The following is a 14,540-nucleotide window of genomic DNA, read 5'->3' on the forward strand; positions in this document are numbered from 1 at the left end:
GCTGGGGGAGAGGTAGATATGCTGTAGGGTAGGGATAGGGTCCAGAGTGACCTATACAAATTGGAGGATTGGGCCAAAAGAAATCTGACGAGGTTCAACAAGGACAAGTGCAAAGTATCAGGGGGTAGCCGTGTTAGTCTGTATCTACAAAAACAACAAGGAGTCTGGTGGCACCTTAAAGACTAACAGATTTATTTGGGCATAAGCTTTCGTGAGTAAAAACCTCACTTCTTCGGATGCATAGAGTGAAAGAATCCTGCACTTAAGACGGTATCAAAAGCTTTGCTAAAGTCAAGGAATAACACGTCCACTGCTTTCCCCTCATCCACAGATCTCAAGTTGCAGTGGGGGAGGTCTAGGCTGGATATTAGGAAACACTATTTCACTAGGCGGGTGGTGAAGCACTGGAATGGGTTCCCTAGGGAGGTGGTGGAATCTCCATCCTTAGAGGTTTTTAAGGTCAGGCTTGAGAAAGCCCTGGCTGCGATGATTTAGTTGGGGATTGGTCCGGCTTTGAGCAGGGGGTTGGACTAGATGACCTCCTGAGGTCCCTTCCAACCCTAATATTCTATGATTCTATGATATACCTGTTAAGTATTATTTGAGGAAAAGATGCTGTAAAATATCCCAGCTCTCTCAGATTCAAAGAGCTGCATACCTAATTCTGTACTTGATGGATTCTGCCTAGTGCCCCATTTGGGTTCTATTCTCCTATCCCTAACTGTTCTTTGCCCCGGTTTCCATGCACACATGCCCTCTCTGTATTGTGATCCCTTTTCAGTAATTTCACCCCTTGTGTTTGGTATGTATAGTGTGCTGGAGCAGCTGCAGCACCCGCTGCCAAGGTCTCGGGGGTGGAGTTGGATTCTTTGATCTCTCAAGTGAAAGATCTGCTGCCTGACCTAGGGGAGGGCTTCATCTTGGCCTGCCTGGAGGAGCACAGCTACAGTGTAGAGCAGGTGATAAACAACATCCTGGAGGATAGGCTGGTGCCATCCCTGGACAAACTGGAGCGAACAATGCCAAGGTGGGGATGAGGTTTTAGTATGTTTGATGTTGTTTTATTTCCAGTTGTGGATTGTTAAAGGGACTGTTCTGCATGATTGTTACTAATCACTCTGTGCCTGGGAAACTGAATGAGCTTGTGTTTCCCTCGGCGGGTAGCTGCAGTGGTAGCTGCCCAGTTCTGTCTGCCACTAAGCCTCAGTCCTGCCTCTTCCCCTGTTTCCCTGCAGAGGCCAGAGATTTTTCCATCCTGAGTTGTTGTACAACAGAGGCTGGGTCATGTGTTATGAAGTGACACAAATGATTGTCCATTGGACACTAAAATGAGACCTGTCAAAATCACGTCATGGAAGACAACAGCTTAGCCCTGTACTGGGCAATAGTGCCACCACTCTTATACAGCAAGCCCCAAATCCATTACCTGCAAAAGTTACTAATTTGCTGCAGATGGCTATGGTATGGTCCTTCATGATTAAAATCCCACCAGTCCTGCATGAAGGGAGTATCTTCAAAGAAACTAATTCAAGTGGAATTCACCCTGCAGGGCAGAGTAGTTAAATTGTAAGGTACTAGAATTGTACTCTGTGCAGAAAGAATTTTAACCAAGGAGAAATGAGAAATTACAATTCAAATCCACTTTTATCAGAGTCCACAGAGCTGCCTGGCCTCTGCTGCTTTCTGTATGTTGCATTGGGGGCTTAGGAATCATAATCAGCAATGGAACCTGCTTGGTTTTAGCTGCCTTTGGAGCTGTAGAATGTGCATGCACTACAGCAGCAGTTTCCAACTGTGATTCAGGATGTGAATGGTATGCTATGCCCAGTCATACTCCAGAAAGGCATTAGCTGACTGTGTCTGGTATGTTGTTCAGCAGTGATGCACTTAAAAAAAAAAAAAGCAATCTTATCAGAACAGAGACTATATAAAATGGTGGCTTTGTACATAACAATCTGCTTTTTATTCTCTTTTAATCAGATCTGCTGACTTTGCTGGCACAAACTACTTTTTATTTCTGTTAGCACTGCAGAGCTAACACAGTTACGGGAGGCTGGGTGGATTCTGTTTTGCTTCATGCATCATCAACAAAACTGTCAGCTAAAGTGGCAAAGGCAGAATTGTGATTCCTGGTGATCTTAGAACAGAGCACAGCTGACTTTTTTCAGATCCAGCACCAGAAATAATAAATTTAAAGATTATCCTCTTTTGACTTGTAAATTGAAAAAATTTAATCTGGAAATATTTGAGACAGAATGAGTAAGGAACCATAGGGAGACCTACCTTCTGAAACCATCCGTAACAAATTATTGGGATTTCCTCCAGAGAGTAGTCCAATACATACATACAGTGTTGATTTTACCAAGTCACTGCTGAGCATAATCGTGCTTCAGTATTGAATACTCTAGTTTTGTCCATTCTTAAAAGAAGGATTTTCTCCCCTTGCTTTCTCCTAAATGGGTTTGAGCCTCCCCATGAAGATCAGCCACATGGTTTGAGACCTCTATTCTAGACCAGCATAGTATTGGATGTTAACTGGGGCTGTGAAACAGAAAATGACTGGAGCTATTGCAATCTGATGCTGTTCAGTTTTGTACTTTGTGCTGCTGTGTACGGTTAAGGGATTGACGGAGTCATGGAGATCATGGCATTGACTGAGAGAATGTGGCCCTTCTTAGCTTTATCTCAGTGGCTTCTGTTCTGTCTCCTTTCTAACAGGCAGGTGAAGACAGAACCAACCCCTCTGGTGACTTCTCGATACAACATCTTCCAGGATGATGAGTTTGATATATTCAGCAGGGACTCAGTGGACATGTCCCGGGTACAAAAAGGCAGGAGGTGCGTATCACAGCTTCAATCAGTTCTTTTGGACAGGGTGGTATAAATGTTCATGGACTTAGAGCAATAAATTCCATTAAGAAAATCCCATTGCAGTCCTCTGAGAGTATATTTGTATGTCTGAGGCCAACTGGTAGAGTTATTTCCCTGATCACTTGTCCACAAGCAGCTAGGGCTAGAGATTTGGTTGGTTTTAACAAGAAAACATCATTGTTCCAATTTTTGGGCTGTGATCTCATTCTCGCTAGGAAATTAAAATGAAATAGCGTTGTGGCCTTTCTCTCTATTCAGCTTGTGCTGTTTGACACTACTGCGCCAGACTCACTTTTAACATCTGACTCTGATTTGGTCTTTTATGTTTCATTTTCTTTTCTCCATAAATTGCAAGGCCACTACTGCCACCAGTCTGAGATTTGTGAGTTAGAAATGAGGCTAGGTGAAATTTGTTTCAAATTGAATTACAAATATCAATAATGTCCATCTGTTTTGAAATCTAGCTCAGATAACACAATCTCAGTAATCTAGTTCCTCCACTAGTAGTTCCTGTCTCTGTGAAAGTGCATTGCCTCTGTTTCTCACATCTCTTAGCATGCCATGCTGTGTCATGTACTTTGTTTGTTTAACCCAGTGCTTTTGGTATTACCCTCTGCTGATTCAGGTTGATGGGGGGGTTTCCCTCAAAAGCCCAACAGAGTGGTTTGATGTGTTCCAGGCATTATTCAAACATTTCTTTTAAATCAGCCAAGCCTGTGTGTGGACCTGTCTTTAGATATATAAATAGCTGGGAAATGAAAGATTTATTTGTAAATTAAACTGTCTGGCTGTGGCAGCATCAGCTAAGTTTGCAGCTCCAAGACTGTAACAAAGTATTGGAGGAAAAGTGGGTGTGCTAATCTCTTTTATTGGAGGAAAGTCCAATCAGACTGTGATTTGCAGCAGCAAGTAATCAAATTATAGCTTTTTTTTTTACTACAAATCCTACTCTGGTTTGGCTGTGTCAAGCTGTCCTGCATTTAATAATCTGCTCTTTATACTCAAGAGAGTGAGGACCAACCTCAGGGCAGACTGTTAAGAACCAGGGCACAAACTCCAAATTGGTTGAGTTCTATACTTAGATTTCACCAACCAATTATCAAATGTAAACTCCTCAGGCTCTATAACAGCCTGAACATGAAATCACAGGCAGTCCCCTTGAATACTCTGATTGGTCTTGCCACTCTGATTGCTCTTGCCTACCTTTGTGATAGATGGTCCCTTGCACCAAACAGCAATATTTAGGGCAGGTCCACACTTAAAACGCTGCATCAGCACAGCTGCACCGATGCAGCTGTGTCGCTGCAGCACTCAAGTGAAGATGCTCAAGTGAAGAGGCATAGTTAATCCACCTCCCGAGAAGCGGTAGCTATGGGTAGGTCTACACTTACCCCGTAGTTCGGCGGCGAGCGATCGAACTTCTGGGTTCGACTTATCGCGTCTTGTCTGGACGCGATAAGTCGAACCCAGAAGTGCTCTCCGTCGACTGCGGTACTCCAGCTAGACGAGAGGAGTACCGCGGAGTCGACGGGGGAGCCTGCCTGCCGCGTGTGGATCGAGGTAAGTTCGAACTAAGGTACTTCGAACTTCAGCTACGTTATTCACGTAGCTGAAGTTGCGTACCTTAATTCGAATTAGGGGGTTAGTGTAGACCTGGCCTAAGTTGATGGGAGAAGCGCTTCCATTTGACATAGCGCTGTATACATGCTGGCGAGGGGCGTTAAGTCAGTATAACTATGACTGTGGATATTTCACACCCCTGAATGACCTAGTTCTTCTTCGAGTGCTTGCTCATATCCATTCCAATTAGGTGTGCGCGCGCTGCGTGCACGGTCGTCGGAGAATTTTCTACCCTAGCAACACCGGCGGGTCGGCTGTGGAGCCCCCTAGAGTGGCGCCTTCATGGCGCTGAATATATACCCCAGCCGACCCGGCGCCCCCTCAGTTCCTTCTTACCGCCCCTGACGGTCGTTGGAACTGTGGAGCGCGCCGTAGCTGTTCTCCACTCTCCCTAGCTTATTCCATTATTGATAGTTATAGTTATAGTTCTAGTTGTATATAGTTAAATAGTTGTTTATTCACTTGTTAATAGTTGTTATTTAGTTAAAGGGGATTAAGGGGGTTGTCTCCCCCTTTTCCCCCCGGCGCGTGGCCGGGCTCATGCCCAAGGCTCCAGGCTTCAAACAGTGCGCGTCCTGCGCTAAGCCTATGCCAACGAGTGACCCGCACGACTCGTGTCTGAAGTGCCTGGGGGAGTCCCATCAGACAGATAAGTGCAAGATCTGTAAGGCCTTCAGACCGAGGACCAAGAAGGAGCGGGACTTTCGGCTTCGGCAACTCCTTATGGAGGCGGCACTTAGCCCGGACGCTCCATCGGCGCGCCAAGCCCTGGCACCTAGCACCTCGGTGCGCAGTGCCCCGGCGGCACCGACCATTCCGACCACGTCGGACAAGCCTCCACGGCACCGGACCCCGTCGGCACCGCACTCACAGCAAGTGCCTCGGCGCCGTTCATCGTCCCCGGGACATAAAAAATCCCATAAGACGGGGACTACCGTACGGAAGAGGGAAGGAGGGATAGCTCAGTGGTTTGAGCATTGGCCTGCTAAACCCAGGGTTGTGAGTTCAATCCTTGAGGGGGCCACTTAGGGATCTGGGGCAAAATCAGTACTTGGCCCTGCTAGTGAAAGCAGGGGGCTGGACTCGATGACCTTTCAAGGTTCCTTCCAGTTCTAGGAGATGGGATATCTCCATTAATAAATAAATAAAATAAGACGCCGGCTCCCCCGGTGCCGGGGGTAGAGCCGCGTCCGCCTGTGGAGCACCAAAAACAGGTGCCTCCAGCACCGTCGACTCCGGCTCCGAGGCCGTTGAGTCCGGTGCAGACAGGGTCACCACCGCGACCGGCGGTGATACAGTGCCTCCCGTCGACCCCAGAGACCTTCGCGACGGCGAGAGACTTGATCGCTCTCACGGAGCCGGCACCGCCCCAACCACCGGCACCGTCGGCACCGTTGACTCGTCCGGTCCAATCCAGGGGGAAACCTGCCTTGATGCGCCCTCCATCGCAAGGGCTGGAACCGCGGCACTGGTCCAGGTCCCGAAGCAGGTCCCCACGCCGCTCGCAGTCCCGGCGCCGGATATCACCTCGGCACCGGTCGTACTCGCGGCTAAGATCATCGTCGCGGCACCGTTCTACGTCTCGGCACCGCTATGATCGTCGGCACCGATCGACATCGAGACGTAGTTCTCGGCACCGCTACGATCGACGCTCGACGTCGAGAGTCCACTCCCGGCACCGGGCCTACTCAAGATCACATTCCAGGTCCAGGTCGGACTCTCGGCACCGACGTGGTCATCGGCACCGATCCCGATCTCGGCACCGTTCGCCGGCACCGCACAGGGACCGTTCATCTCTGGACCGGCACCGTACGGCACCGTACCTTCCGGAGCTCGTCTCGGCGCGGTCGGCACCGCCATGGCCATCCAGATCAGTGTCCCGCTCCTCCGATGGGGCATCGAGATCGGCATACCCCCCTCAGGGACAGGCCGATGATCCGGACATGGGCCACTGGCAGGAGGTAGCGGAGGATCCCGCTCAGGGACCTTCTCACTGGTCATTCTGGACCCCGTGGGCGTACCACCAAGCGCAAGGGGCTCCACCACCATCAGCCTCTCGCTCGGGGCACTCTGAGCGAAGGGCCCCAGAGTCCACCATCTCTCGCCCTCCTCCAGGGGGCATGGAGGCTTCCGTGCCCGCACCGGACGTCCTGGACCCAGGGGCAGGTGATGCTCCGCTCCAAGGCTCATTGGACCAGGCCCCGCCCTTGGATCCCTTGCCACCTGAGGCATCTTCCTCATCTTCCCCAGATGAGGCAGTGGCGGGCACAACGAGCACGGGTCCACCCCCGATTGATCTCCGGGCACACCAGGACCTATTACGTAGGGTGGCACGTAATATGGACCTTCAGGCAGAGGAGATAGTGGAGGTGCAAGACCCCATTGTGAACATCCTCTCTGCGGATGCCCCATCCAGAGTGGCGTTGCCCCTGATCCGCACGATCCAGGCTAACGCCACTACGATATGGCAAACTCCTGCCTCTATCCCACCCACAGCGAGAGGGGTGGAAAGAAAGTACTTTGTCCCCTCAAAGGACTATGAGTACTTGTATACCCATCCCCAGCCGTGTTCACTGGTGGTGTCATCAGTGAATGCAAGGGAGCGCCACGGTCAACAGGCCGCAGCGCCCAAATCGAAGGAGGCTAAGCGCCTCGATTTGTTTGGCCGTAAAGTTTATTCAGCCGGAGGGCTGCAACTTAGAGCGGCTAACCAGCAGGCGCTCCTGAGCCGCTATAACTTTAATTCCTGGAACTCTATGGGGAAGTTCAAGGAATTGGTTCCCCAAGACTCCAGGGAGGAGTTTGGGGCCTTGGTAGAGGAGGGTAAGAAGGTGGCTCGGACCTCCTTGCAGGCCTCCTTGGACATAGCGGACTCGGCTGCGAGAACCCTGGCGTCAGGTATCGCTATGCGGAGGATCTCCTGGCTTCAGGTTTCGGGTTTGCCTCCGGAGCTGCAGCAGACCCTACAGGATCTGCCCTTTGAGGGACATGGATTGTTCTCGGACAAGACGGACTCTCGTCTGCAGAGCCTCAAGGACTCGAGAACAATCATGCGCTCCCTGGGGATGCATGTTGCGGGTCCCCAGCGCAGACCATTTAGGCCCCAGCCTCAACGTTTCTACCCCCCTCCACCTCGTCAGAGACAGGACTCTGCCAGAAGGCGGGGGCGAGGTGGTAGGAGAAGGTGGACTGGCCCTCAACCCGGTCAGAACCAGGGGCCACCTAGGCCACCTTCAGGCCCCAGGCAGAACTTTTGAAGGTGCGGTCGAGGACGGCGCCCCAGTCATCCCCCAGGATCCAGCCCCCTCCTTTCGGGATCGCCTTTCCCATTTCCACCGTGCTTGGTCCCTTATAACCTCGGACCGTTGGGTCCTTCGCACGGTAGAGAGGGGATACGCTATCCAGTTTTCTTCATTCCCCCCCTCCCCGTCCCTCTTCAGGGACCCTTCTCACGAGCAACTTCTTATACAGGAGGTTTCCACGCTCCTATTGACGGGGGCCATAGAGGAGGTTCCATTAGAGTTAAGGGGCAGGGGATTTTATTCCCGCTACTTCCTGATCCCCAAGTCCAAAGGGGGTCTGCGACCCATCTTGGACTTGCGCGGACTCAACAAATTCGTAGTAAAGTTGAAGTTCCGCATGGTCTCTTTGGGGGCCATTATCCCTTCCCTCGATCCTGGAGACTGGTTCGCCGCCCTCGACATGAAAGACGCATACTTTCATATTGCAATTTACCCGCCTCACAGACGCTTCCTGCGATTCGTGGTAAGCAAGGTGCACTACCAATTTGCAGTCCTTCCCTTCGGCCTATCCTCGGCCCCAAGAGTGTTCACGAAATGTATGGCTGTCATGGCAGCATACCTTCGTCGGCAAGGGATACAGGTGTTCCCGTACCTAGACGAATGGCTGGTACGCGGTCGCACCAAAGAGCAAGTTCGAGCTCACGTTCACATAATAGTGCACACATTCAACGAGTTGGGCATCCTACTCAACAAGGACAAATCCACTTTAGAACCTACCCAGAGAATAGAATTCATCGGCGCAGTCCTAGACTCCAGACGTGCACAAGCCATCCTGCCAGACAACCACTTTTGTACCATCACGAGCCTTATTCAAGGGCTCAGGGCCTTCCCAACTACCACGGTGAGGTCGTGCCTCACCCTGCTGGGTCACATGGCTTCCTGCACGTACGTAACCAGGCATGCCAGACTTCGGCTTCGCCCACTCCAGACCTGGGTGTCATCAATATACCGCCCACATCGGGACAGCCTGAACATGGTGGTCACGGTCCCGAACTCGGTCCTGACCTCCCTCACCTGGTGGCTAGATCACAATGTGGTTTGCGAGGGGATGCCATTTCACGCCCCACAACCCTCTCTGCACCTGGTCACAGACGCTTCATCTCTGGGTTGGGGCGCCCGTCTCCCACAGTATTCTTGCCACCAAGTTAAAGAAGTATGGGCTGGATGAATGGACTGTAAGGTGGATAGAAAGCTGGCTAGATCGTCGGGCTCAACGGGTAGTGATCAATGGCTCCATGTCTAGTTGGCAGCCGGTTTCAAGTGGAGTGCCCCAAGGGTCGGTCCTGGGGCCGGTTTTGTTTAATATCTTTATTAATGATCTGGAGGATGGTGTGGACTGCACTCTCAGCAAGTTTGCAGATGACACTAAACTAGGAGGCGTGGTAGATACACTAGAGGGTAGGGATCGGATACAGAGGGACCTAGACAAATTAGAGGATTGGGCAGAAAAAAACCTGATGAGGTTCAACAAGGACAAGTGCAGAGTCCTGCACTTAGGACGGAAGAATCCCATGCACTGCTACAGACTAGGGACCGAATGGCTAGGTAGCAGTTCTGCTGAAAAGGACCTAGGGGTCACAGTGGATGAGAAGCTGGATATGAGTCAACAGTGTGCTCTTGTTGCCAAGAAGGCTAACGGCATTTTGGGCTGTATAAGTAGGGGCATTGCCAGCAGATCGAGGAACGTGATCGTTCCCCTTTATTCGACATTGGTGAGGCCTCATCTGGAATACTGTGTCCAGTTTTGGGCCCCACACTACAAGAAGGATGTGGAAAAATTGGAAAGAGTCCAGCGGAGGGCAACAAAAATGATTAGGGGTCTGGAGCACATGACTTATGAGGAGAGGCTGAGAGAACTGGGATTGTTTAGTCTCCAGAAGAGAAGAATGAGGGGGGATTTGATAGCAGCCTTCAACTACCTGAAGGGGGGTTCCAAAGAGGATGGAGCTCGGCTGTTCTCAGTGGTGGCAGATGACAGAACAAGGAGCAATGGTCTCAAGTTGCGGTGGGGGAGGTCCAGGTTGGATATCAGGAAAAACTATTTCACTAGGAGGGTGGTGAAACACTGGAATGCGTTACCTAGGGAGGTGGTGGAGTCTCCTTCCTTGGAGGTTTTTAAGGCCCGGCTTGACAAAGCCCTGGCTGGGATGATTTAGCTGGGAATTGATCCTGCTTTGAGCAGGGGGTTGGACTAGATGACCTCTTGAGGTCCCTTCCAACTCTGATATTCTATGATTCTATGAACGAACACCATACCCAGGGCCTGTGGACTGCACCCCAGCTAGCTCTGCACATCAATGTTCGGGAACTGATGGCGGTGCGCCTGGCGTGCCAGGCATTTCTCAATCTCCTACGTGGCCGCTGTGTGTTAGTTCTCATCAACAACACCACGGCCATGTTTTACATCAACAAGCAAGGAGGAGCACGTTCGTCAATTCTATGCCAAGAGGCCATTCGCCTGTGGGACTTCTGCATCGCCCACTCAATCCATCTCACGGCATCGTTCCTCCCTGGAGTCCAGAACACTTTAGCGGACCGACTCAGCAGGTCCTTTCAGACGCACGAGTGGTCTATCCGTCCGGACATCATACATTCCGTCTTCCAGAAGTGGGGGTTTCCCCAGATAGACCTGTTTGCATCTCGAGACAACAGAAAGTGCCACGTGTTCTGCTCCCTGCAAGGTCGAGCTCCGGGCTCCCTCTCGGATGCGTTTCTCCTTCCCTGGAAAGACCACCTGTTTTATGCCTTCCCTCCGTTTCCTCTGGTCCACAAGGTACTGCTCAAATTGCGCAGAGACCAGGCACAGGTAATTCTGATTGCTCCAGCGTGGCCGAGACAACATTGGTACACCACACTGTTGGAACTCTCGGTTCAGACACCGATCCCGCTTCCATTATGTCCAGATCTCATCTCTCAGGACCACGGCCGGCTGCGTCACCCTGACCTGCAATCTCTTCACCTCACGGCGTGGCTGCTCCATGGTTCACCCAGGCAGAGCAACAATGCTCACTCTCGGTCCAACAGATTCTGTTGAGCAGTAGGAAGCCCTCAACACGAGCCACGTACTTGGCCAAGTGGAAGCGGTTCTCCTGTTGGTGCGAACAACGAGCCACGTCCCCATTACAGGCACCTATTCCTCTCATATTGGAATATCTCCTCTCCCTAAAACAGCAGGGGTTGGCGATATCTTCAATTAGAGTTCACCTGGCCGCTATATCAGCCTTTCACCCAGGGGAACTCGCGTCCTCGGTATTCTCTAACCCGATGGTCGTTAGATTCCTCAAGGGCTTAGACCGGATGTACCCACAACAGTGTCAGCCCGTTCCGACGTGGGACCTCAACCTGGTTCTCTCCAAGCTCACAGGTCCTCCATTCGAGCCACTGGCCACCTGTTCACTTCTGTACCTATCCTGGAAGACAGCCTTCCTCGTAGCCATCACCTCAGCAAGGCGCGTTTCTGAACTCAGGGCGCTTACATCCGAGCCCCCTTACACAGTTTTCCATAAGGATAAAGTGCAGCTTCGTCCACATCCTGCCTTTCTCCCTAAGGTGGTTTCTCCATTTCATATCAACCAGGATATATTTCTCCCGGTCTTTCATCCTAAACCACATGCTACTCGCCAGGATCAACGTTTGCATTCTCTGGACGTACGCAGGGCCCTGGCTTTCTATATTGACCGCACAAGGCACTTTAGAAAGACGACGCAACTCTTCGTTGCAGTGGCCGACCGAATGAAAGGCTTACCGGTCTCCTCACAACGCCTATCCTCCTGGATTACGTCTTGCATCCGGACTTGCTATGACCTGGCAGGTGTCTCAGCACCGCACCTCACCGCTCACTCCACGAGGGCCCAAGCTTCCTCGATGGCTTTCCTGGCGCAAGTTCCGATCCAGGACATTTGTAGAGCTGTGGTTTGGTCATCAGTCCACACATTCACAGCTCACTATGCGCTAGTGCAGCAGTCCAGGGACGATGCTGCATTCGGATCAGCGGTTTTGCACACAGCAATGTCTCACTCCGACCCCACCACCTAAGTTGGGCTTGGGAGTCACCTAATTGGAATGGATATGAGCAAGCTCTCGAAGAAGAAAAGACGGTTACTCACCGTTGTAACTGTTGTTCTTCGAGATGTGTTGCTCATATCCATTCCAAACCCGCCCCCCTTCCCCACTGTCGGAGTAGCCGGCAAGAAGGAACTGAGGGGGCGCCGGGTCGGCTGGGGTATATATTCAGCGCCATGAAGGCGCCACTCTAGGGGGCTCCACAGCCGACCCGCCGGTGTTGCTAGGGTAGAAAATTCTCCGACGACCGTGCACGCGGCGCGCGCACACCTAATTGGAATGGATATGAGCAACACATCTCGAAGAACAACAATTACAACGGTGAGTAACCGTCTTTTATACTGCTATAGGTCTGCAGTGTAGACCTGGCCTTAGGCTACTCCCAGTCCCAAAGGACCAGTTGCTTACTTCAGGTCAATTACACCTTAGATCTCACACCAAAGACAACGCTCATAGTCAATCCTATAATATATATACAGATTTAGGAAAGGGAAACATCAATTATTTAAGAGGTTAAAGCAAGTAAACATAGGTACACACAAATTAGTTCCAATCTTAAGTTTCAAAAAGTTGTAGAAGCTTCTATAATAAGCAAGATCTCTATGTCCTCTAGGGCTAACCAGGCTGAGCATTGAGGTTCTTTTGCTGATGTCTAGTAATCCTTGCCTGTCCCCAGCCACCTTCTCAAGTCTCAGCAGCAGAAGTTAGGGGGTTTTATTCCCTTCCCCCGTCCACTTTGAGCTGCTGCTTCCAGTGATGAACTCATCTGATGGGAGGAATTCACTTGCAAGACTCATCTTCCTGAGGCGGGAGGGATGGAGAGTAAACAACAAAGTTGTTGGTTCTCTTTTAACGTTCCACTCTGATCTGCCTGGTGTCAGTGGGCCTTCCTTGTGGGGCAGGACAGACCACCTTCTGTTGGAGACCAGCATTTCACACTAATCAATATATCTCATCTGTCTGAGAAAAGGTGGGTGATGTAATACCTTATATTGGACCAACTTCTCACCCATCTTGTCTCGCTGTCCTGGGACCTACATGGCTACCACTACATCTCTCCTGTCTGGTGACTTACACAATTATCAAGGCTTATAGTGCAAATGCTCAAATATTACTTTACAATCTGTGATACAGATGTTATAAGTGATTCCAGCTATGTATTTGTCAGTATTGAAGCATGGGGACCTTAGAATCATAGAATATCAGGGTTGGAAGGGACCTCAAGAAGTCATCTAGTCCATCCCCCTGCTCAAAGCAGGACCAATTCCCAACTAAATCATCCCAGCCAGGGCTTTGTCAAGCTGGGCCTTAAAAACCTCCAAGGAAGGAGACTCCACCACCTCCCTAGGTAACGCATTCCAGTGCTTCACCACCCTCCTAGTGAAATAGTGTTTCCTAATATCCAACCTAGACCTCCCCCACTGCAACTTGAGACCATTGCTCCTTGTTCTGTCATCTGCCACCACTGAGAACAGCCGAGCTCCATCCTCTTTGGAACCCCCCTTCAGGTAGTTGAAAGTAGCTATCAAATCCCCCCTCATTCTTCTCTTCTGGAGACTAAACAATCCCAGTTCCCTCAGCCTCTCCTCATAAGTCATGTGCTCCAGACCCCTAATCATTTTTGTTGCCCTCCGCTGGACTCTTTCCAATTTTTCCACATCCTTCTTGTAGTGTGGGGCCCAAAACTGGACACAGTACTCCAGATGTGGCCTCACCAATGTCGAATAAAGGGGAACAATCACGTCCCTCCATCTGCTGGCAATGCCCCTACTTATACAGCCCAAAATGCCGTTAGCCTTCTTGGCAACAAGAGCACACTGTTGACTCATATCCAGCTTCTCGTCCACTGTGACCTCTAGGTCCTTTTCTGCAGAACTGCTGCTTAGCCAGTTGGTCCCTAGTCTGTAGCAGTGCATGGGATTCTTCCGTCCTAAGTGCAGGACTCTGCACTTGTCCTTGTTGAACCTCATCAGGTTTTTTTTGGCCCAATCCTCTAATTTGTCTAGGTCCCTCTGTATCCGATCCCTACCCTCTAGTGTATCTACCACGCCTCCTAGTTTAGTGTCATCTGCAAACTTTCTGAGAGTGCAGTCCACACCATCCTCCAGATTATTAATAAAGATATTAAACAAAACCGGCCCCAGGACCGACCCTTGGGGCACTCCACTTGAAACCAGCTGCCAACTAGACATGGAGTTGAGCCCGATGATCTAGCCAGCTTTCTATCCACCTTACAGTCCATTCATCCAGCCCATACTTCTTTAACTTGGCGGCAAGAATACTATGGGAGACCGTATCAAAAGCTTTGTTAAAGTCAAGGAATAACACATCCACTGTTTTCCCCTCATCCACAGAGCCAGTTATCTCATCATAGAAGGCCATTAGGTTAGTCAGGCACGACTTCCTCTTGGTGAATCCATGCTGACTGTTCCTGATCACTTTCCTCTCCTCTAAGTGTTTCAGAATTGATTCCTTGAGGACCTGCTCTATGATTTTTCCAGGGACTGAGGTGAGGCTGACTGGCCTGTAGTTCCCCGGAGTACCTTGGCCTGAGTTGGCACCTGATCTGTCAGCATCACAGGCTGTCAAACAAAATTGTTGCTTGCCTTGCAGGCCAAAATACCTACCTTTGAACTGTTTAAGTACAGCTGGAAAACCCCCAGACTCAGGTTACGTCTGCACTTG

At 50.7% G+C, this 14,540-nt stretch overlaps 1 protein-coding gene across 11 annotated transcripts in view; it reads left to right on the forward strand.

The window, feature by feature from the left end:
- The window catches only part of ASCC2 (activating signal cointegrator 1 complex subunit 2), a 45,689-nt gene that overhangs the window by 21,851 nt on the left and 9,298 nt on the right, over positions 1 to 14,540 (forward strand). For all 11 annotated transcript variants that reach the window (XM_065568155.1, XM_065568153.1, XM_065568156.1 and 8 more), the window contains exons 14-15: positions 813 to 1,027; positions 2,719 to 2,838. In XM_065568155.1, the coding sequence (XP_065424227.1) occupies positions 813 to 1,027; positions 2,719 to 2,838 (335 nt within the window). The remainder of the gene's footprint in view (positions 1 to 812; positions 1,028 to 2,718; positions 2,839 to 14,540) is intronic.

This window comes from Chrysemys picta, chromosome 15 (assembly GCF_011386835.1).
Source record: "Chrysemys picta bellii isolate R12L10 chromosome 15, ASM1138683v2, whole genome shotgun sequence".
Classification (NCBI taxonomy): Eukaryota; Metazoa; Chordata; order Testudines; family Emydidae; genus Chrysemys; species Chrysemys picta.